At 38.9% G+C, this 25,934-nt stretch overlaps 1 protein-coding gene across 1 annotated transcript in view; it reads right to left on the bottom strand.

The window, feature by feature from the left end:
* The window catches only part of LOC136863752 (tachykinin-like peptides receptor 99D), a 474,112-nt gene that overhangs the window by 126,617 nt on the left and 321,561 nt on the right, over window positions 1-25,934 (bottom strand). Inside the window, exon 5 of the mRNA XM_067140105.2 lies at window positions 20,085-20,281. Coding sequence (XP_066996206.2) covers window positions 20,085-20,281 — 197 coding nt within the window. The remainder of the gene's footprint in view (window positions 1-20,084; window positions 20,282-25,934) is intronic.

Raw genomic sequence — 25,934 nt, 5'->3', positions numbered from 1 at the left:
CTTGATTTATTAACCTCTGCAATTTCGTTCTTCACCTCAAGTAAGAGATAAGAGATGTCCCCATTTGATGGTGCTGTTACTAGTTCTAAGCCATGATGCTATTTTGTCTTTCCTTTTCACAAGTAGCACATCTCCAAACTTGATTTTCAGATTTTGAGAAATTTAATTTAACGCCTCCTATATTAACCCCACTTGATTCTTTGATACTGTTAGTCTCAGTTGCAAGATAGCTCCCATTTTTACTTCGCCGAACTAAAATATGGCCCCTTCTCTCAGTAGGTTACTCAAAGGTAGGGCAAACTCTGAGTATCAAGGTATGAATTTCAAAATGTACGCTGTTAAGGCAAGGAATCTCCGCATTTGCTTAGCATTTCTGGAAGTGGGAAAGTTGATGACGGCTTTGGTTTAATCCATTGAAGGATAATTTTTTCCATCCTCAATAATACGGTCTAAAACTCCACCCATTCCAATCCTAACTACTTGTAGTTATTTGATCTCTTCTTCCCCGTTTCAAGAGAGAATTGTGACATCATCCATGTAGGTTATTGCAACGTATTCATTGATCAGAAGCCGGGAAATTGTGTTTGTCAACCGATGTCAAACTGCTGAAAGGACTTCCTTCAGCTTATCCCAGCTATTTCTATGGACCCTGGAGCCACCCAGACTCAGTTCGGTTTTGGCCAAGGTTTTATGGCCAAATGTCCTTACTGAATCCAGGTGAATTTTAAGTTGAAAATCTCAACTAGGATCGACCAGGATTCGACTTCTGAGTCGAAAACTAACAACTAAGCAACTGAGATAATCATTCCCCCTGTCCGTTGTAAACTGCTGGCTCGTTGGTGTATAATCCAATCAAAAAGGGACTTTCGGTAGTTGAAACTGGCCATTATGCGTCAAGAATGACGTAAATTTTCTGTTCTCCTTCACTCCAACATGAATTGTCACTTGTACTAAACATCCTAGCCATTTGCAGCCAACTAAATATATCTGTCAATTTCAACGGTTTCCTATCATTTTCTGTAATACTACTTATCTTCCTGTAGCCAATACAAATTGTCGGTCCTCTATTCTTCTTCCGGATCCAAAAAACAATTGGACTCGCGAAATCCGAATTGCAAGGCTGCCTGATCACATCAGTTTATCACGTGAATTGGACTTATAATCGGCAACAGTAAGTTTAAATCCCCTTCTCGTACCCACACTTCGATTTGTTTTTCCACGGTCTTCCTCTCACGAAATTTTAAACGCCGAGGCGTTTGGCATATTGACTGATTATCGTTAGTAAAAATCGTCAACTCCACTTTAGTTTACTTAGTTTCCTGGATTATAGTTTGAAACAAGGTTTTCTATCATCTCCTTCGTCTTTAAGTTACGTTACGCCCATTACTTAATTGTTCTTCAGGAGGAAAATTTTCCACATTCATGAGTGGGAAATTTTCCTCTACTTTAATGACTGTTTTAACAAATTGTGCATTCTCATCCAACTTTACGTGAGCTAACTGCGAACTTTACCTAACATTCGCTCAGTTGGGGTCAGTAAGCCAGCGCCTCAACCGTCTGAGCCACTCACCCCGGTGATTTATCTGGAGAGCCCTTCATTCAATGTTGTCGAAATTTTTCCAAGAGGAGCTGTTGTACTATCACTCTGAATGAAAAATTTTGCAAGACCACATAACATATTTTTTCCCCAGAAACCAATATTCGTATCTCGTTTAACCAAAACGATTTGGCGAGTCTTCAATGTACGCTATCCACAGTTCGACTCGATAGGCATCGCTCCAATGAACAGATGAATAGATTCCTCCACGTCGTGGCAGCTCATTGTAAATGTTGGATATATCATACTCGTAGACGGCTGCCAGCTATGTTCCCTAGGTCTGATACCTCCTCCAACTCCAATTTCATCTTGTGAGCTCAACGACCGTCTCTCTGTTCCTCGTCATATTCTTCTACTTCTGTCAGGTTTACAAGCGTGCCAAGGACCGATAAAGGAAAAAGCCATCTTTGTATTTTGTTTAGTCTATGTTTAATACATATCATCGATTTTAATCATGTCACCAAAAGATAAGATTTTATCTGCAGTCTGAAACTTCTTTAGCAGACCCAGCACTAAGTGGAAATCATTTAAAAACACACAATCAGTTTCTGTTATTCCCATCATCGTGATTTCCAAAAACGAAAATTCACAGTGCCCTCATAATTCTGACCGACAATATGTAAATCTCCTCATAAATTCCCTTTATTTACCCTAATGTCGCCATGTCAGAAATGCACTACGATCACGGCTGCAGTGTAGAAATCCTACCTTCAGGGTTGGACCTGTAAGCATCTTCAAAGTTGCTTCCAACAAATGACCTAATTCGTAGACACTGAATATTTCACACTGCTTTTCATTTTTCTAACGTCTTGCCACGTCTTTCCCTCTGAAATAAACTTCCTCCAGAGAATTTGTCTTAAATGCGTCTTTCAAACAACGAGTTGCATACTCAACTTTGGCACCCGCTTTCGTACTCCCTCAAGACTACGTCTTACGTCTTTATTTAACCGTCTTCTACCTCATACCTTTCACTGATCCCTAGAGATCCCCCCAGATACCTGTGGAGTTTAATTAATCACACGTTTTATCAGTAACTAAGGAAATAAAATATATAACTGAAAATAAAACAAATATATTTTGACACATCATCAAACTCCATCCATTTTACGGTACAAGCACCATCCAGTGTTTTCATATTTCACCGAGTTTATATATGTCAAAAGCACTTGGCACCAACACACATTTCATTTTAGTACCCATCCTATATTAATAATAATAATAATAATAAAATAATAATAATAATAATAATAATAATAATAATAATAATAACACTAAGAGGTATGTGTAACCATACAGAGGAAGATATTTTTTCAGTTTGTCCTTCAGCAATTATTTACAATAATTTTATACCCAGGAGATTAAAAACACAGCCACTTTCGGGACAGAACATGATTTGTCTTCCCTTAGGTTCGTTAATGGTCAGAAATATTTCATAACACTAACACTTCAGTCTGAGACAGGAATATAAATATATTTATTGTTGCTGGTTGAAATATTCTTAATCTAAAACATAAAGAAATTGTCACTTTTCAGTCGGTTAACCTGGCTGTGTAAATGTTTAATATGTAAGTTATCAGAGTGTCATCATCTGAAATTAAATCTGAGATACTGACAATGTAATATATAAGTACTGCATATCTTGTCTTTTTTTAGAAAATCTCCGAAGTCTGTCGTACAATATTCTCTACGTCATGAATGTTGAATTGTGTATAATACTCGAACAGTTGGCATGTATTCAGGAATGAGGTGAATATTTCTAATTTTTCTTTTAATAGTGTCAACAGATGGTGTCATAACTCACATTTCATTGAAATTATTCATTTACAATAAACTGACAGCATAGGTGAAAATTAGATTAGTTCGGTAAGAAGCATTTCCTTATTCGTATCTCTCTCTTTCTTGAATTCTGTCCTGTACTTTGTATCTATTTGCTAGTTGCTTTACGTCCCACCGACACAGATAGGTCTTATGGCGACGACGGCACAGGAAAGGACTAGGAGTGGGAAGGAAGCGGCCGTGGCCTTAATTAAGGTACAGCCCGAGCATTTGCCTGGTGTGAAAGTGGGAAACCACGGAAAACCATCTTCAGGTCTGCCGACAGTGGGGTTCGAACTTACTATCTCCCGAATACTGGATACTGGCCGCACTTCAGCGACTGCAGCTATCGAGCTCGGTGTACTTTGTATCAACCTGTATGTATATACCTTTTAACCAAACCGTCCATCAGAAATTTTCTACAACAATCATTCGGCCATAACGAATTCCACCTGTTGAAGAGAGGGAGCTTTTATCGTAATGTGCCACCTTTCATAGAGTTCAGAGTACAGCCACGCTTGCTATTCCACCACAAAAAAAATTGATTTAATTCAACTCTGTCGGTTACGTTTCGCCTGGAAATGACCGTGGAAAAAGGCGCTCCCGTCTGTCTCGTGAACTCCATAGAGAAGGGACATTGCTGTAGGTAGTCGGTCAGGCTACCTGAATACGTTCAGACTATGGGCAATGCGGCATGTACTGTATGTATGTATGTATGTATGTATGTATGTATGTATGTATGTATGTATGTACGTACGTACGTATGTACGTATGTATGTATGTATGTATGTATGTATGTATGTATGTATGTGTATTTATTTCATATTTATTTCATACCAACAGAGATGTTTCTCCAATTACAGGTGGCTTAGTCATTATGCATTAATTATTAAAAATAACAATTGTTAGAAAGAACTTAATATCTAAAAATAAAAAAATACAACATTATTAACAAGTAGAGTAGCAAACGGAATTTACAGTACATTAATACTTTTTCAAGTTTAAATATACTTACTGTAATATCTAAAAATTAATTTAAAAAGTAGACTTTTTCAGGTTCGAAGTGGACTTATGACCTAAAATACTTAATATCTAAAAATGAATTAAAAAGTAGAAATACAGAAACATAAAATAAATTAGGAATTAGGATCTACAAAAGAAATAACTCCAATCTTAGACTGACACCAGTTAAAGAAACTGACATACAAAAAGAAAATCATAGAAAGTAACGCATGAATTGTATGTGTTTGGTGAGAGATGAGTTGTAGCAATAGGTATGTACAGCACATTAAATCTTAAGTGCAAATAGACATTAGTAATGATAATTTGTTTGCAGTTTTCCCTACATTTTATTTATCTATATTTAAATTATATGAATTTAAATAAAATAAAACACAAAAATGAAACACAAATTAACCAAGAAATAAGTATAAATATAGTACATATATACACCTATAGGGTAAACCTTCAGAAATAGTGAACTGAACTCGAAGTGCCCAGCATAGTGTGACCATTATTTCAACTGTGTGCCTTCTTCAATAATTTTACATAATAATTGTATCTAACAGCAAAGTCTAGATCAAGATCAGGAAATGTATGTATGTATGTATGTATGTATGTATGTATGTATGTATGTATGTATGTATGTATGTATGTATGTATGTATGTATGTATGAATTATATCCGCTTTCGGGTATTTAATCTACTATTCATCTTCACTGCAATGGTTTTCTGTGCTTACCAATTTAACCCCAAGCGAATACTGTGGTAATAGCTAATTGAAGTTCGCGATCATTTCAGAGGCTTCTAGTTTAACGTGATTATTCATATCGTGATCATATCTACGAGACCTACAGATTAACGATAAAACAGAAACACAAGGAGTGATATTTCATTTTAAAAATTTCACATGTATTGGCCGAATTACAGAAACTATGCCATTTGGGTGTCACGTCCCCAAATCGTCATTTACTTACATTTTCTAGTTTTTGTTTACTTAATCAAGTAATTGAAGACAGTCACAGATGTTATCAGACAGGCTTCAGAGATACAAAGTACCCTGGGTTATTGAATGTCACATCCCATGAAACAGAAACCGAGATATGTTCTAATAGTTTCTGAAGAGATAATAATAATAATAATAATGCTATTCTTACCGTTCATTTCAATAGTAAGCTTAAAACAACTTAAAAGTGTGGATATTCTGGTAAAGAAGGTTTTTCACCACATCCAGTTTAAAAAATAACGTTTATTTTCAAGACATTGCATTTCTGTATGCGTAAACATATACTGGCAGCAGCTTTTCGCATATATACTAAACACTGAGTTGTATCGGTGTTGCATCAAAGTACAGACATTTGCTTTTTAGTTCATCAACACATTACCTTCTTGGAAGTTCTTAGTAGTCAGCCTAACATTCCTAGAAAATTTAATATGAAAATATTTCGTCGTTCCACCTAGAAAAATCTCTATGTGATAATATTTCAGCTTAGAAATTTGCCCAGAAATGTTCTGTCATCTAAAGTCAGCATTTCTCCCCTCAACTCTGTCACACAACCGTATTTCGAGACACAACGACGAAATATAAAACTTTGAATTCTAGGGATACAAGTATCTAACAATGAAAATTTAATATATTTTGTAGTATTTCACTCAGCCGTAGATTTAACATCCATGTAAACTCCTAACTTCCTAAGGGTAGGTTGTACCCTGTATACCCACAATGTCAAAATTGTTCAATTTTAGGTACATTTTTCTCGTAAACTGTTAAGGACAATTTTATAACATTTTAATAGCTGGTAGACGAAGGGTTTCTCTCCCTTGACATATATTTGTAGGTAACTACCTTGCCTAACTTATTTTTTAGAGAATATTTTGCAAGTTGTAAAAAAATCCGAAATGTCCAAATATTTCAGTTTTATTAATTTATAATTCCTAAAATATTACATTTAAACTCTTAAAATTGCATCAATAATGTTCAGCCCAGTATCTGTGAGATATTTACGTTTTACCGTTCTATGATGGCTAGTTCCTGAGAAAAATGTACTTGAACTTTAAAAGCATAAAATCTCAGAAAACAGGTTTTAAAGTTGAACACAGTTTGTTACTCACTTGAGAACATCCCTGCACCATATCCTGGGTCATCTGCATTTTATTTGTCCTTCGTGGTCCTTTTAGCATTCCTTGAGTTCATTCTTGCCTTCCTAGCTATCGTAGTCACTTCGTAATCTGCTTCCTTGACACGGGCAACATCCAACTCGAAACATGCCTTCACCATATTTTCCCCAGGTTGTATGCCTAATTTTTGAAGCAGCCTAACTCTACCAACATTGCCATCATTAAATGAAAGAACTGCACCATAAACACCTAAATTCAATGTACCCTTAACTACAAATACTGTTTTAGAAATTCTAGACCATTTTACACTACTAAATGATTCATTTTGGTTCTATGTTTTACTATGCAAACATTTACGCAACAGATTTAGCAGTCAAACTTCTAAAAACTGGCTTTATTACATTGCACACTTCAACAGGCAATGAGTGACTATGGCTCTACTGTTCACCAGCTGCTATATCACGGTTGTATTTGCACCATGATATCGGTCCTTTTGGGCACAAGGCATGACAGGACTCCTTGTCAGTTGATAGTTTATGAAAATAAATTGTTCAGATATCCTGCTTCATTTTCATCTCACTGTTACAGTTCCTTCTAATTACCATACCATAATAGTTCTCCAAACTGCCTATCTCCTTCCTTTGAGTCTGCTTTTCCCAAATAGTGGTTTTCCATCTGGTAATTTTATGCCTTTCATATCTTCCCTCAACTTGCTAAGGCGCGTTCCCATTCTTTTCTGGACATGCCCATTACATTCCAACTTTTCCACACTGACATATCCATATGGATTTGCTTCTACCACACTCTTGAAGCTCTCACTGCCTCCATCCCCTAAATATTTTACATACCTTACCCCAAACATATCAGCTGACCTGGAAGAAATGTTCACTGCATCTGGAGCTTCCATGATTCCGCTGGACCCTTCAAAATTTACACTACATTCAGAACTTTATGAGATTTAAGTTTTTCATTATCTTTTTTCAAATCTACACTCATGGCAGTACTTACTCAGTACATCTAGCACTTTGCCATTATTCATGCTTGTCAAAGTTACTACACCATTCAGACGTGTATGCCCTCTATGCTGCCACGTCCTATCAACAGCCACAGCATGATCTGTAAAATTATCATAAATTTCAATTGCATCACTGACAGCAGCCTTCATAGAGGCAATAGCACAATGCTTGGCAGCTTCACATAATGTACCTGTAAGTTTCTGGAATCTTTTTGGGCCACTTGGGAGATTCATGACTGCAGATAGTGTCTTATCAGCTAATTCACATTTACATCTAGTACGCAATCCATTCACAAACCTAATATTAGTTTCTTACCCACTGTAAACCTTCCTACTGGTACAAAATGAATACTGAGCTTTACAGTTCCTGCATTTCATAAATAGTTTACTAGCAGGTCCATATTTTGCAGTGGTATCTTCATAACAAAGTACACTGTCACTGACATGGCGTACTTTACAAACTGCAAATGAAGATATGGCAGATGACAATTCAATATCCATGACAACATTGCCACTTCTCTATTCTTCATTATTATATTGGGTAATTAAAACAAATCCTGTACTTGAATCAGTGTTCAGCTTTCTTATGGAAACACTGGCACTAATATTTTCACTGGTGGAAACATCACTCACAATCACTGATGAAGTTGAAGCACATGTTGAATCTAAACAAGAACAGCCTGCAGCACTCCCACGGACCAAATCCTTAATATTTGCATTGGTATCGCCACTAACTACACTTGCTTTCGGCTTTCTTCCAGGCTCTCCTTTGCATTTATTGTATGCTCTTCCAAGCTGTCAAAAGAACAAACTTTCAGATCTAAACATGTACAGAATAGGCGTCGGAAACACAAGCAAAACGTGAAAGTTGCTCCGCGTGAACAGGGGAGCCAACCCTGAGCACGAAGTATCTTCATAAATCAACATATCGCTAAAATAAAGTATTTGAATTTCAAAGGGGTGAAGGGGGGCGGGCAAGTTGTGTTGCCCTTAAAGTAAATTAATGTTTAAAACCTTTAACGGCTACAATGCCATTAGAAAACATATTTATCTAGTTAAGCACAATCCAAGGAATATCTATATGCAAAAAATATGTTGATATCTTCCCCCCTACGAAGGTACAACCTCCCCTTTCTTTCTTCTCAATATAACCAATTTTAAACTGGTTATTTGATGTTCAACAGTCATCATCTCGAAGGTTCAGAAGATCTGCATGCGATACAAGCAGCCAAAGCGATATTCGTATAAATATTTCGAATTCTGTTTTTAACAAAATCTTTAGAACTCGGTTCGCCTGACATAACAAAGCAAGCTGTAGTCATTTTAGATATTGCAATCATAACTAAGGGACCTCCAGATTTACGAAGAATCTGAAACAAAATGAGCATGAATTTTCTTTCAAAGATCCCACGTGAATTGTCTGGGATTCAAACCATGGCCACCGTGATAGCCAGTGACATGTCATGCGGCTGTCACGTCCCATCGTTATACCATTAAAGCATTAATTTATGATGATTCTGAGAAATGTGTCTTAAAATTGGCTACTCTAGTGTTTCGATACATCCATTCAATTAAATCGCTCAATATAATTATCCTTCATACAACAATAATTTAGTGAAAATCAGATTATCGGTGCAAGATTTTCTTGAATTACCCCTAGGACGACGTACGAAGCTTTTTTACAAGCTGATTTAGGCCCCGGGTTCAACTCCCGGCCAGGTTGGGGATTTTTACCTGGTGCTGGGGGCTGGATCGTGGTTCACTCAGCCTACGTGATTACAGTTGAGAAGCTATTTGATGATGAGATAGCGACCCGGGTCTAGAAAGACAAGAATAATGGCCGAGAGCATTCGTCTTCCTGACCATTCGACACCTTAACATCTGCAGGCCTTCGGGCTGAGCTGCGGTCACTTGGTAGCTCATGGCCCTTTCGGGTCGTTGCGATGGAGTTTGGTTTGATTTTACGCCTCACCGACACAGATAGGTCTTACAGCGACGATGGTATAGCGAAGGACTATGGGTAGGAAGGAAGCGAGTGGCCATGGCCTTAGTTAAGGTACAGCCAAGTGTGAAAATGCGAAAACACGGAAACCCATCTTCAGGGCTGCCGACAGTGAGATTCGAACCCACTATCTCCCGGATGCGAGCTCACAGCTGTGCGCTCCTAACCGCACGGCAAACTTACACGGTGACGTATGTACCTTTTTTTTTTTTTTGCTAGGGGCTTTACGTCGCACCGACACAGATAGGTCTTATGGCGACGATGGGATGGGAAAGGCCTAGGAGTAGGAAGGAAGCGGCCGTGGCCTTAATTAAGGTACAGCCCCAGCATTTGCCTGGTGTGAAAATGGGAAACCACGGAAAACCATCTTCAGGGCTGCCGATAGTGGGATTCGAACCTACTATCTCCCGGATGCAAGCTCACAGCCGTGCGCCTCTACGCGCACGGCCAACTCGCCCGGTGACGTATGTACCTTTTTTTGCTAGGGGCTTTACGTCGCACCGACACAGATAGGTTTTATGGCGACGATGGGATAAGAAAGGCCTAGGAGTAGGAAGGAAGCGGCCGTGGCCTTAATTAAGGTACAGCCCCAGCATTTGCCTGGTGTGAAAATGGGAAACCACGGAAAACCATCTTCAGGGCTGCCGATAGTGGGATTCGAACCTACTATCTCCCGGATGCAGACGTATGTACCAATCGTATTGACGGGTTCTAGAAAATGTCTATTTTACGAGCATGTTCAAATTGTGTACAAAAAACATGGAATGTTGATTGTAAACTGTAAGTGAGAAAAATGTTTTTGCTGCTTATTAATTCGTAGCACCGAAGACATTATCGATACGCGCAAATGAACTCTCAACGTATACAACGAAAGAGGACATGAATTCGATGTGAATGTTGTCAGAAGCTTAATAAGGCTTCACTGGAAGCAAGTAACTAATTGAGCTGGCAGACTGCTACGTAATAGCAACTACTGGCTCTTGGAGGAAAGCAACGGGAAATTAACTCACTTCTCATTTCCCTAGTTTGCTTCTTCAGTGACACCTAAGCTATATATGATGGCGGAGCTCTGGAAGATCAAGCCAGCCTCCGAGATGAATACTCAACATCTCCAATGTTAAGGTTGTTTTACAAACTACACCATAAATCATATTATTTCACAGATGTTTCCAGTGAGTTTCTGTTTCTTGACGGATGCAATACTTTTTCATTCTTTTCTTGTGACACAAGCCGGAGTAGAATGTTGCCTCCACCGAAGTCCTAGTCTAATTTATGGCTGTGACAATATGGAAGCTGCTGAAGAATATGTGGTGCTGTGTAACGACATTCAGAGCACGGCTAGTGTGTGTGTCAGCGTGATATGGAAGGCGCTACTGATAGGATCAGTGGTGTTACCATAACACTTCCTGGTCCAGTGAAGGAAGCAATGGGAAACCATTTCACTCCCCATCCTGCTTAGTACGCCTCATTATGGCGCTGTCATAGATTTTTCAATTCCTTATAACCGCATAGTCTTTGGAAGTAATCATGCAAACAGGTTTTCATAAGTGATTTGTTATATTCATCAGCGTTTCTCCCTGGCCTTTTTTCCGACTATTTAGGGTGGATTCTTCATGTGACATTGTCCAATGTAACGATCGGTTGCCCTTCCTGGCGAAAACCATTTGTGGAGGAATAAATTCACTTCTGCGTGTTTCTGTGGTCGTTGGTTGTGTGATCTATGTAGACGAAGAGGTGTGTTAATACGAACACAAACGCCCATTTCCTGAACTAGAGGAATTAACTGTACACAGTTAAAATCACCTGTCAGAGACTGAACTCAGGACCAGGGCTAATACACTGATCATTCATCAATATATAAACTAAACAATTTAGACTACCTCAGCATTAATTATAACTATTTTGACAGTTTAAAACGTATCTCTAACCGTGTTATGTCAAAGTTAAATACACAGTGAACTCTGTAAGGGAGTTGTCAATCTTCGGCTGTGGATTAGAACACGTGCGTTAGTTTTATCGTCTTGTGTAAGTCTCATGTTTGGTTTATTACTATGACTATGTGACTGTGCTCCAGCGTTGCCAACCTCTGAGATGGTGAGGATCGTAAAATATTCTCAAAAATATCATATTTTTACAAGACAGGATCGTACAACTTATATAACAATTAAAATATTCTCTATTTAAGTCTCTTTACAGACGCAATAGCTCACTTACGCAGCCTCCAGTTGTCGTCAGTATCCTGAAGGCGAATGCTGTGATCTACTGATTATTGTACAGGCGCGAACCGGGAAGTAACTCAAAAAGGAAAGAGCCGACTCTTGGTGGATTCCCTTTGGGAATCTCATTATTACAAAATCCCCTCCTGCTCCTTCCAACTTGTCATCTATGACAGAACATAACTAGCAAGAATAAAAGAAGAAAAATCTACCAATTTTAAAGAGGAAAACAGATTAAAATTACGATACGTCATAGGATGGTACAACAGGCGTACTATTCGCGGGTTGGATCGTACGACAGTGCACAGCACCGAATTATCATACATGTACGCTCCAGATTGTACGGTTGGCAACGCTGCTGCGCTCTGAGCTGGTAACATCATTCGTTCCTCTCTCACAGTCAGTCTTTGCGGTGAACGGTGTGAAAGTATAACTGTATCCCACAGGAGATCTCGTTTAGCAGTTATTAGTATTAGCCCCCTAATGTATGGTTCCTTGACTGAATGGTCAACATAGTGGTTCCCAGCTCATTGGGCCGTGGGTTCGATTCCCGAATGGGCCGAAGATTTTAGCCGCACCTGGTTAATTCCACTGTGTTGTGGACTGTGATTTTTGACTGTCTTAATTATAAGCCAAATCATTTACAACTTATCACTAGACGCCGGACTTCTGGGCAGTAATATGTTAGAATGTAATTAATTTTTTTATTAGGAAGTGTCTTCCAGCCATCTCTTCCATTATGTAGCAAGAGAAACATAAATTCTAGGGGGTTCTGATTAGTGGCGTGCATTGTTCGAACTTCAGACAGGTAACCACGACAAAGTGACTATGCCTTGCTGCATATGCAACCACTATAACGCATTAGTGGAGCGTGGAATCTAATATGCCCGAGTTTGCTCCAATACGTTCGACAAGGCATGTTTGAAGCGAAGGGTGGATGAACTTCCTTGCTTTCTTGACGTTGCAATCAATGTGATTCATCCAGATATGAGTCCGGCTCCATTGCTAAATGGTTACTGTACCGGCCGGGTCGGATGTCTTAACCTACATTGGTTAATTCTGATGGCTCGGAGGCTGGATGTATGTGCCGTCTTCATAAATAAAATTCGTCATACGTAGGGGCCTCATCCTCACAGTTGCGCAGGTCGCCTATACATTGTCAGCATGAAAGACCTGCACTAGGCCATTTTAGAGGCCACATGGAATTTTTATCCAGATATGAGTAAGCCCTTGTTTACAAAGAGCAAAGACTGGGAATTCGGAGGTATAAAAGGGTGATGGAACGGTTGGTTACTGGTCGGTGGTGTGACGTACCCGCTATTGCACCAAGATGGGCGATAATACGTGACGTACCGGGTCACCTTAATTATGATATACATAAATATTCGCTCATTCCCTCTCCATAAACAATATCCCTTGGGCGCCAGCCTTGAAATGTATAGCTTGAAGAAGACAGTCGATAATTAATAATGGTAATAATAGGCAATGAGACTCTAAATACTCCCAGAGATGGGCCCGAAGGCCTGCAGATTACGAGGTGTCGTGTGGTAAGCACCACGAATCCTCTCGGCCGTTATTCTTGGCTTTCTAGACCGGGGCCGCTATCTCACCGTCAGATAGCTCCTCAATTCTAATCACAGAGGCTGAGTGGACTTCGAACCAGCCCTCAGATAAGGTAAGAATCCCTGAACTTGCCGGGAATCGAATCCAGGGCCTCCGGGTAAGAGGGAGGCACGCTACCCCTACACCACGGAGCTGACGGGTCGACATGGCATTTACCATTAAGTACACACTAACTAGGAAACTAAGGATCATTAATAAGAATTTATGAAAGTACCAATTAAATAACTGTTTATTAGGCTGATAAACGTGACGGCGTATTTACGTAAACTGAACTTACGGAAACAAAAGGAAATTGAATGAAATAAAATTGAATAAAATGACCTGTCACGTGGAGACTTGCATTGATTCATGCTATTAGTTCACCATTTGTAGATTCTGGTATCTGGACACATTCGCTGATGTAGAAGCTATTTGATGATTCACTCGTTTCGCAGTGGTCATCAATCGTAGTAGGTACCAGTCCTATTTCTGTTTCATGCATTGCCCACTAACTGGACAACGGCTTTCCTGACTTTAACACTTCCTATAATACGCATTACACTACGTGGTAACAAGCCCTAATTTCAATATCAAAACCGCCTTGGGTTACGTTCATGGAGAGAATACACCTGTATTCTTTCGTATTACAGAAACAATATCCTCTTGTTACCTGCCCTGTCTTCTCTCGTATATTAAGAACGATGCGAAAGACCATCTTCTTCTATCATCATGACCATCGGACGCTAATTCGTTCAGCCGTTAAGATGTTAAGATGTTAAGAAGCCTAACACCTTCAGCAGTTAAGACCTTCAACAGTTCAACTATTAAGACCTTCAACAGTTCAGCTGTTAAGCTATTAAGGCCTCCTCGAGCTCTTGTCGTTGACGTATATAGGCTGCAAAATCTCTCTCCATCTACCATATCACATGGTCCAGTAATATCTGATGGTCTACCCCTTCTCATATCCATCGCTGTATTATCCATCACCTTGTGTCGTAACGGTCATTCACATGGATTGAAATTTCGCGGGCATTCAAAGCGCCACGTAGCCATGTTCGAGAAGTAGAATTTAACAACTTATAACTGTCTCTTCAAATTATAAAGGGGGCTAAGGAATTTTGCAATCTCGATTATGTCCTTGTCCTGTTAAGGGACTGAAATTACCATGGTGTGTCCGGTCGCCTGACCTCAGGCTACGGGAAATTTATTGCAAGCTATTAATACGAGTGAAGTTGTAATACCTTACTCAAGACTCAGGTCGTTCAGAATTCATTACTGCCGTGATAGAAAGAAATGAGATGATAATGTGTAATAGATAACTAAAAGCCCTATATATAAGCATAATAATTTAGAATGGCCTAGCACAAATTAAATATATCCGACTTTCCAATTAATTCCACAGTTCGATAATTTTATGTAGATGATGTGATGTTCAAAATATCTCAGTGGTTGCAGCGTGGTTCTCGGCACACAAGTGGCCATGGCTGGTCCGTGGTCCAACAGTTCTGTACTCAGACCGGCCTACCGAGCAGAGGAGGGGTGGCTACGGCTCTACCGTGGCTCTATGCCACTGTATTCGGGAGACGGAGAGGGGCCGGTCCACACCGTCTGCTGTCCTTAGAATGGATTTCCGTGTTTTCCATTCTCCCGGAGGAAAGAGCATTAAATTAGTCTGCCTACTCTGTCAGTAATTGCCAGACGTACGTTGTGCATTCCAGCAAGAAGCGAAAGAAACTTCAGTAAACGGGGATGCTTTCAAGGAGTCGTAGGAGTTTGCTAGACCCAGACCAATTCAATGACTTGTTATTAATTCATAACAATAAATAATTAATTTGCAATTCATTCCGAAATAGGAGCTAGAGTATTGCAATAGCCATATCTCCTTGGATGGAAACCTTGAACAACTGTGATTTTTAAAATTAATTTTGAGGTTTACATTATTAACTTTTTGTGATATAATGACTTACTAATTTGCATAGTTTGTATACAGTATCTTTGGTATGGCTAGTAGTGAAATATATGTCTTGCATTGATAATGTGCATTTTATGTAGAACAGTGAAGTACGCTAGCCAGGACAAATACACGCGGCAGCACGTGAACTTCACTGACCATTTCTCCTACAGGAGTGATACTTAATATATTATTTCCAGTTTTTGCTACATGCGAAGCAGAAAAACAGTCTAAAAGTGTGAGTAACCATTGCTATTTTCATGTGCAGTCATGAGTCCACCATTGCGGCAAAAGCGTAATGATTTGAGAGATCAAGGTACGCGAGACACACTTGAGTACGGCTAAACAAGGACGGTGGGAGGCGAGCACTTCTACCTGTGACTCAGACAGCGCGTGAAGGAGCGAGTATCAAGGGGCAAGGTATGGTGTATATAGCTCACCCCGCCTCTGAGAAGGGAAGTTCGGTCATGGCCATAGTCGACAAATATGAATCGAGTATAGAGCATAACCGTTGTGTAGGGTACGCTATACTTGTTACCTGACTCAACTTATCACACTGCCAACCACCACGGAAACCGAGTTAAATATATCCTCCACATAGGGTTAGCATAAGGAAGGGCATACGGCAGTAAAAATGGGTCCAACACCGATGTGCGACTCAGGTCGCATCGGTAACCCCACTGTGATATGGGAAAGGTGGTGAGAGAAGAAGAAGAAGTAGCACTGTGTATAAATGTAATTATTTGCGACTAAGATTATAATAAATGCAATTATAACTATAATAAGCTACCATCTCACATTAAAAACCTACTTCCAAAAGACGCTTGGTCCAAAAAATTGAAAATTGAGTTACTGATGGAAAATACACGTTGGTAGGAAGCTTCATAACATGAAAGAAAAATAAATTTTCTAAACGGCCCGAATCCATGTCAAACAGGGGGTTGAAATTAATGTTTCAGGTTAATAAATACCAAATCCCACTGGGTGGGAGTAATTTGCCAAAATATAAGGTAGACATGCAGCCAATGAGGAGATATTTCCTAGGCAAGCGATCAGCAGGAACAAAACACTTCCTTTAATTTACGTTGACGTTTTCGATGATTTCTTTTAATGCTATTTAATTAATATGTGCCTTCACTGCAAATAACTTAATGTTTATCATTGTATGCTGAAATGCAGTCAATTTATGATGACTGTTGTGAAATTTGCGTCTTTCAAATGGAGGAATTTAGAGTTTCAATTATAAAAAGTCCCAAATCCATATTTTTCCAGGAATATTCCTTCAACCGCAAATGTTTGAACAGAAATACTTTGTAGAGTAATTAACTTATTCTATCTGAACACAGAAAGGTGAAAAAAGAATTTTCAGTTGAAAGTTTTCACTCTGAGTGTTTTCCTCTCGCCTCTAAAATTTTATTTGGATTTTATCCCTCTTGGAAATAAGCTTCTCATATTATCTTGCAAACTATGAATTAAAAACTTGAGGGAGAAAACACTTAAAATAGCCGCCAAGAGTTAAGTACCTCGGAATGGAATACCTTCTCTCTCACACCATCCTTGATTTACGGAAAGTAACAACGTACGCTCAGCATTGATAATGGTAAAAATGAAATGAAATGGCGTATGGCTTTTAGTGCCGGGAGTGTCCGAGGACATGTTCGGCTCGCCTGGTGCAGGTCTTTCTATTTGACTCCGTAGGCGACCTGCGCGTCATGATGAGGATGAAATGATGATGAAGGCGACACATACACCCAACCCCCGTGCCAGAGAAATTAACCAATGATGGTTAAAATTCCCGACCTTGCCGGGAATCGAACCCGGGACCCCTGTGACCAAAGGCCAGCACGCTAACCATTTAGCCATGAAGCCGGGCATTGATAATGGTTACTAGTGATATAAGGGTCAACCTTCGACAAATACATTTTCCACAACAGTCAAACTTCCAAAATGGTTCCAAGAGATTTTGTCCTAAACAAAATTCGATAGAGAGAAAATTGCCATTTTATAACGTCCAAGTACATTTTGAGCAGTGTTGATATCGCCTAGAGAGAACATTTCAAATCTGTAGAAAAGTCCAAAGCAAAATTGTCCAGTGCTTTTGTTTGTGCAATGTATGTTAAAGTCCATTGAGACAAAATGCCCAATGTATCCAGTCAGAGTTGAAAGGCCCAATTAAAATTGGAAAACACGGTAATAAGTATTAACTTTCTCGTTGTTTTCTCACAAGCATGTCTTTTATCAACACAATCAGAGGAATGTATGGCTTTAAATATACTAACAAAGAAAGGTAAGATAATATTGTTATACAGGGAATATTTGTGGAGCCTCCGTGGCACAGACGGCAGCGCGTCGGCCTCTCACCGCTGGATACCGTGGTTCAAATCCCGGTCACTCCATGTGAGATTTATGCTGGACAAAGCAGAGGCGGGACAGGTTTTTCTCCGGGTACTCTGATTTTCCCTGTCATCTTTCATTCCAGCAACACTCTCCATTATCACTTCATCCTATTTATCACTCATTAATAAATCACTTTTTGAGTGGCGAACCCATTGTCATAACAGCCTACATATATTTCATTCATTACATCTCTGACCCGGCCAATGACTGGAAAACAGGTTGTAGGTTTTCATTTCACAGGGAATATTTATATTATTATTCAAATAATACTAGTTCCACATCCGTGAATTGGTGTTGCTTTCATCATAAAGCATGCATTGCCCGAAGCATGGCAAATATTTAATTATTATGCTTTTGTAAATTTGTAAAAGGTCCGGCTCCATTTCTAAATGGTAAGCGTGCTGGCCATTGGTCACTGGGATCCCGGGTTCGATTGCCGGCAGTGTCGGTAATTTTAACCATACTTGGTTAATTCCGCTGGCTCGGGGTCTGGGTGTATGTGTCGTCTTCATTATCATTTCATCCTTATCACGACACGCAGGTCGCCTACGGGAGTCAAATCGGAAGACCTCTATCTGCCGAGCCGAACTTGTCCTCTGACACTCCCGGCACTAAAAGCCATACGCCAATTCATTTTTTCAATTTATACAATTATAGTTACCTGAGTGCATTTATACTTCCATTTCCTTAAACTGCCCTTGATACTTATTCAAATTTTGGGATATTTTGGTTACTGGACCTTATTTAATACCATTCATTTTAGACCACAGTATGAAGAGGGTATTTCTGGTTTGAGCATTTTGTATGTGGACATTCACTATAATAGCGTATTTTCGAATAATAATAATAATAATAATAATAATAATAATAATAATAATAATAATAATGCTACTTGTTTTACATTCCACTAAATACACTTAAGGTTTTCGTAAACACCGAAGTTCCGGAACATTGTTCCGCAGGAGTTCTTTAACGTGCCGGTAAATCTAGCCACACTTCCTTGACGTATTTCAGTACCTGTATATACCATTGGATTGAATCGGAATCGAAACTTTCAACTTCAGTGATATTTTCGAGTATTGGACCTTCATTTGCTATGAGCATATCGTCGTTGCCGTGACAAAACCTCCTATATGACAATATTTTAGGAGATATACTGACCGGCAGCACATACATTATGAAGAGCGAGAATGACTTGATCATATTCACACAATATTGCACCTTAGATGACAGAACCTTACAGGCAAAAGTTCCAAGCAGAAATGTTTCACACAGGAGGTTTTGTTCCGGCAGCGACGATATACGTAGACTGCACCTATTCGTATTGGACTATCTCTATGATAGCCTCCAAAATTCCTAACCATTCATTTCATTCCTTAGGTACAAATTCCGTCGGTATTATGTTCTAACAACATTTTAACATTCAACAACATTTAGTTATTATTATTAATAATATTATTATTCTAATATTATTATTTTATACGGCTATCACTACTTTTGGATGGACGCAGACGTCAGAATTCTGCCTCATGTCACAAACAAGAGCAAAGTGGTGTTTTACAGACTTATTAGTCCCATTTCTGGCAGTGTAACTTAAAAATGGTAGATGTTAAGCTATGGGTGATTGTGAGAGAAATGACATTCACAGAAATAATGGTGCGTTTGAATGATATGAAAAGTGTTTTTCATAGTATCAGTCGTGCAGTATACCTTATGGGTCGGTGAGGAAAGCAAGGTCAAACTACCTCACTCTAAAATGAACGCTCTTTAATGCAATATCACAATCTGCTATTACGGCCTCCCCATAATCATATGTCCTTCGTTGGTGCATTTCAGGATCCAACTAATCTCGAAGTTGATGATATAACCGATATAGATTATTAACCATGAATTGGGTGAAATCTGTTTCATAATCTCTGTTCTTATTATTGATATCTATCTTCACGGAGCTGAAATTGACAAGGATGCTTTGTAGTTTGATAAATAGAATCATGTTATGATTTTCCTTCAGTAACGGAGAGAAATGTATGAACTAAGTTTGTACACAAAATAGTAATTTATACACGCGGGGCATCTGAATAGCTCAAAAATGACCTGCTGCACTGTCATTAAAATAACCATACGACTACGGGCATTTATCTCGTAAAAGCTGTAGATCTGGGTAACACAGTACTGTTGGAATACTCTTGGATTTCGGCGAACAGTTGTAAGCCTCTGAAACTACGTAAGTCAATTTGTGAGTGTTATCGTAAGAAGGATCATGGAATTTCATGGGATGCGAGAGAAAAATTCTCACCATCACTACTTGGAAGATCTAATAAACTAAGTGATGTAAAATGTCGAGTAACGAAATAATTTGAAATTAGACTTACCGAGAGTTCATCCAAAAGTAAATAATGGGGTTGTACATAGAGTTAGACATTGCAAGCCAGTAGATGCCAAGGTAGACTTCCTGGATATATGGAGACTGATTGATCTGGGGGTACAATGAAACCACGATGAAGTAGATGTGGAAAGGAGCCCAGCAGACAACAAAAATTAGTACAACCACAACCATCATCTTCACCACCTGCAACATAAAGCAAAATAAAATGCATGAATACGATTAGAAATGGGATATGATACTTTATATTAACATTCCAATCTTGGTAGTTACGAGAAAGTAATTATTTTGACATGGGTAAATTTTTCTTCTATAGTCAAAAGAGCACACTAAAATTAATGAAACATTGCAACCATTTACTTTCTGTGACGATTGTTGTTTTCAATGTAGCAACTAGAGGATAATCGGACCACTATCTATACATTAATTACGAGCGTTGATTTTTGTGCACATTCATAGGAACTGTCACGGGTATTGTAAAGTAACACTTTAATGCTCTCGGCATGTGAAACAGAAAATTTAGTTAAAGTTTTACTTCATTATACTGCCAATTGCTTCTTCCTGAACGGCGAATTATACTCACTTAGTTATTTTACCTGGTTGAACCGCATTGTTTTCTGTACATCACGTACAGTTCGCCGACGTTTCGAATAAATAGCAGTATTTTTTTTCAAGCCGACTGAAGTACCCCTACTCTATCCGAGGTAATCAGTCTCCCACACAGCAATCACACTACGAGGGTGGTTCTTGATCTTGGTCTTATATATCCTACACTTCCTGGCAGACGTAAGCCACTGGCTGTCTCGTGAGAATTCTGGAAAAGCATGTGTCACAGACAGGTAGTGGGACTTGCCCACGCTGTTATGTAATTAGAGGTTCGTCTAGCGTGTATATTTTGTGGTCTGTATGTCTTAATCTATGTATGATAGGAATCCAGAATTGCTGATTTTATAACCCTCTTCTAAATTCATATTGTTCGGGTGTGTCTAATTTCGATAGCCTCACGGATTTTCCTTTCCAGATTCCAAGGGATAGCTGCTAGGATCTTGTTCTTTTCAAATATATTCCGTGTCTTGTTTCGTACGAATGCTTAGCTACAGCTGAACTATCTGTGTTTTGGTTCTTGGTGTGACGGGTGTGTTCTTGTGTTCTTTTAGACGGGTAGAGATCAGGCGTTTTGTTTCAACAACATAGCACGTTCCGTAGCTACATTCAATGTGGTATACCCATAGCCATACCCAGACGCCATATTTCAGCAGGACAATGCGCGACCACATGTTTCTGCACGAACATGTGCCTTCTTGTTGTCACAGGATGTCAGACTGTTGCCTTGCCCCGCCCGATCACCTGACTTATCACCAATCGAAAATTTGTGAGATATGGTGAAACGACGGGTGCGTCTCTGTGGCCCAATGCCAACCACTAAAGATGAACTGTGGAACCGGGTGAGTGCAGCATGGATGGCTATACCCCAGGACGTCCCTTTTGCCTTATACGCGGCGATGCCATCATGCATTGAATAAGTTATCAGTGCCCATGGAGGACCAAGTGCCTACTAGGCAACAGGACACATGTTGAACCTCGGTGACTGAAATGCTTATCGTTTCTGCAGAACGTACTATTGAACATGTCCTGTGAATATGAACTTCCTATCTCTAGTCTTTCAAAGTGTTCTGTTTGTAATGAACATGAGTGAAATCCTTAAGCTTATATCTTCAGAAACTATACTAGTGGTACTCAGCCTGTAGAACGCTGAGATGTCTTCAATCGTTCTTCATTTGAATCGAACAGAGAAAAATGAGACTTCGGATTGACTTACCACAGGAAGAATTTAAACATGAGAAGCTTTGGGGTTTAGTCTACGGAGAAAATAATCCAAATATTCTGAAAGTAACGTTTCACGTATTTACATCTTCTAAATTTACCGGTGTGATCCAGCACTTTCCGAAAACAACGCTGTGATGATAATGTACAGAACAAACTTAACGATGCTCCCCTTTCCGAAAATGTTAATTCTTGTGTAATTAAGAATTGCTCATCGTACAATGTATCCACATCAAATGTGAATATCACTAAAGCTTGATAAATGTATAAACATGTAATTGTTTTTTCATTTCAGCTATCTATCTATATATATATAAAGTAGCTTGTCCTGACTGACTGACTGATTCATCATCGCCGAGCCAAAACTACTGGACATAAAGAAATGAAATTTTGGAGATATATTCATATTAAGATGTAGGTGCTCGCTAAGAGAGGATTTTTGGATATTCCGTCGCTAAGGGGGTGAAAAGGGGGGTGAAATTTTAAAATGAGTGTGTCTATATCTCAAAACTTTAAAAGTTTACAGATGTGAAAATTGGTATTTAGAATCTTCTTTAAAAATAACGAAACACGTATTTTTTTGTTTTGAGACAATCCCAATAGGAGGGGCACAAAAGGGTGAAAAAGGGGTTGAATGCCTTTAATCGGGATACCGGTACTTATATCTCAGAAACTGAAGATATTACAGACATGAAAATTGGTACTTCTGATCTCTTTTAAAAATAAAGAAACACGTATTTTTTTGTTTGGGGGAAATCCAATTAATGGGAGGGTGAAAAGGGGGTGAATTTTTAAAATGGGTGCATCTATATCTCAAAACTCTTAAAGTTTACAGATGTAAAAATTGGTACTTAGGATCTTCATTAAAAACAAAGAAACACGTATTTTTTTGTTTTCGGAAAATCCCAATAGGAGGGGTGAAAAGGGGTGAAAACGTGGTTGAATGACTTTCATGAGGATACTTATATCTCAGAAACTGAAGATATTACAGACCTGAAAATTGGTGTTTAGGATCTCCTTTAAAAATAAAGAAATACATATTTTTTGTTTTTGGAAAATCCAATTAATGGGGGGTGTGAAAAGGGGGTGAATTTTTAAAATGAGTCTATCTATATCTCAAAACTTTTAAAGTTTAAAGATGTAAAAATTGGCATTTAGAATCTCCTTTAAAAATAAAGAAACACGTATTATTTGTTTTCGGAAAATCCCAATTGGAAGGGTGGAAAAGGGTGAAAAAGCGGTTGAATGCCTTTAATGAGGCAACTTATATTTCAGAACCTGAAGATATTACAGACCTGAAAATTGGTATTTGGGATTTACTTTAAAAATAAAGAAACAAGTATTTTTTTTTATTTTGGAAAATCCAAATAATGGAGGGTGAAAAGGGGGGTGAATTTTTAAAATGAGTGTGTCTACATCTTAAAACTTTAAAAGTTTACAGATGTAAAAAAATGGTATTTAGAATCTTCTTTAAAAATACAAGAACACGTATTTTTTGCTTTCTTTAAATCCTAATAGGAGGGGTGTAAATGGGTGAATAATGGGATGAATGCCTTTAATGAGGATACATATATCTCAGAAACTGAAAATATTACGGAAGTGAAAATTTGTATATGGGAGCTCCTTTAAAAATAAGGAAACACGTATTTTTTTGTTTTTGGAAAATCCAATTAATGGGGGTTAAACAGGAGTGACAAACTGGGGTGAATTTTTTGAAAGACTATATCTACAGAATATCTGAGAAACGTAAAATGTTATAGACGTAAAAAGTGGGTATTTGGAATCTCCTGTAAATGTAAAGAAAGATAGGTGATTTGTTTTCGGAAACTCCACGTAAGGGGAAATAAAAAGGGGTGAAATTTTAAAAAGCGAATTTCTACAGTATATCTCAAAAACTTAACATGTTACAGAAGTGAAAAATGGTATTTTTATCTCTATTAAAAATAAAGAAACGTGTATTTTCAGCTTTCGGAAATACCACTTGGGTGGAAGGGGGGGGGTGTAAAAGTGACTGAAAATGGTGTTGAATTCTTTTAATTAGGCTACTGATATCTCAAAAATGAAGATATTACAGACGTGAAATCTCCTTTGGAATCTGCTTTAAAAGTAAAGAAACACGTATTCTCGGAAAATCCAATGAAGAGGGGGTGGGGGGAGGGTGAAGGAATTGAAAAATTAATTGAATTAATTGTATGAGAATACATACATCTAATAGAAACTAAAGTTGTTACGGACGTGAAAATTGGTATTTGAATCTCCTTAAACAAAGAAAAACGCGTTTGGGGGGAGGGAGTGAAAAGGAGTTGAATTCCTTTCATGAAGACACATAAATCAAAAACTGAAGAAGTTAGAGTCGTAATAATTACTATTTAGAAGATCCTTTACTATTAAGGAAACAAGTATATTTTGCCGGAAAATTCACTTACGGGGTGTGTGTGGGGGGGGGGGGGGGTGGGGAGTGTGAAAGGAAGTGAAAATAAAGTGAATTATTTTTATGGGGATACTTATATCTCAAAACTGAATGTAACAGATGTGAACATTGGTGTTTGGAATATCTTTTAAACATAAAGAAACACGTCTTCTATTTTTTTGGGGGGGGGCGGGTGTAAATAAACTTAACGGTGGTGGGGTGTAAAAGGAGGTGAGATCAATTGATTTTACTGTTCATAATGTACTTAAGGAGCCTCCGTTGCTCAGGCGGCAGCGCGCCGGCCTCTCGCAGCTGGGTTCCGTGGTTCAAAGCCCGGTCACTCCATGTGACATTCGTGCTGGACAAAACGGAGGCGGGACAGGTTTTTATCCGGATACTTCGATTTTCTCTCTCATCATTCATTCCAGCAACACTGTCCAATATTTCATTTCATTTGTCATTCAACGATCATTGCCCCAGAGGTGTGCTTCGGCAGCCGGCACAATTCCTATTGTCGCTGCTAGATGGGGCTTTATTCATTCCATTCCTGACCCTGTCGAATGACTGGAAACAGGCTATATAGTTTCGATGTACTTATTCTGATCATAAACCGAGCATTTTTAATCTTTCCTGGGCTGGTTTTCAACAGCCATCTTTTCCTTCGGAGAACGTTCTTAGATTACAGTAGATCCTCCTGGCAAATAAAAATTGAAACACATTTGAAATAAACGATAGGAATGAGATGGACCGTCAAATTGTTCACCTCTATAATAAGGTCAACAATGCACGGAAGTATGTCATTGGTATCGCCAGAAATCCCGCACACTTGCCTACGCGCGACGATGGTGCTGGTCACATTGTAAGAATGACACTGGCAGCAGATGTAATTTACCGCCAAGTAGCGATCTTGCAGCTTGCTGTGGGGTTCAGAACATCTTTTAATAATAATAATAATAATAATAATAATAATAATAATAATAATAATAATAATAATAATAATGTTCTGGACCGTTGTCAAATGTGCGGACCCCCCTGGAAAATGGTCCTGGACGGGTAATGACTAAGAATGCAGTCCGGCCGCGGGTTCAGTACCGCCAAGGCACCTAAGACGACACCACGCCGGATCTCCTGAAGGATTTGATCCATATTAAAAACGCCTATAGGAAAAGATGGCAAAGATTTACGGACCCAACTGACGGGGTGGAATATCTGGACCTAGCCCGGGAAGTACGAAATCGATTGCTGGAAAGAAAGATTGAAAAATGTGAGGAAACATACCGTAATCTATTAGAAAACGAGTCAGATCGCGAATTTTGGCGGATTCTCGCAGAAAACGAGTCAGATCGCGAATTTCGGCGGATTATATATCTAAAACAATTAGCATTCAACTATAAATTTCAGTATAATACCATAGCGAAGCACGGGTATCTTGCTAGTATATATATTGTGACCGTGAGGCCACAAATGAGAGAACAGGTGTTGGTGCGGCTTGTGTCTGCTTGTCGGCGAGATGGGGTGCGCGCGACCTTGGCAGGGGCGAGAACGAGTTTTTTTGTGCAGAGAGCGGCCGACTGGCTAACGGAATAAAAATAAAAAAAAATGAAG

The sequence above is a fragment of the Anabrus simplex genome, chromosome 2, assembly GCF_040414725.1.
Source record: "Anabrus simplex isolate iqAnaSimp1 chromosome 2, ASM4041472v1, whole genome shotgun sequence".
Taxonomy (NCBI): domain Eukaryota; kingdom Metazoa; phylum Arthropoda; class Insecta; order Orthoptera; family Tettigoniidae; genus Anabrus; species Anabrus simplex.
This window is presented reverse-complemented; position numbering and strand designations above follow the sequence as displayed.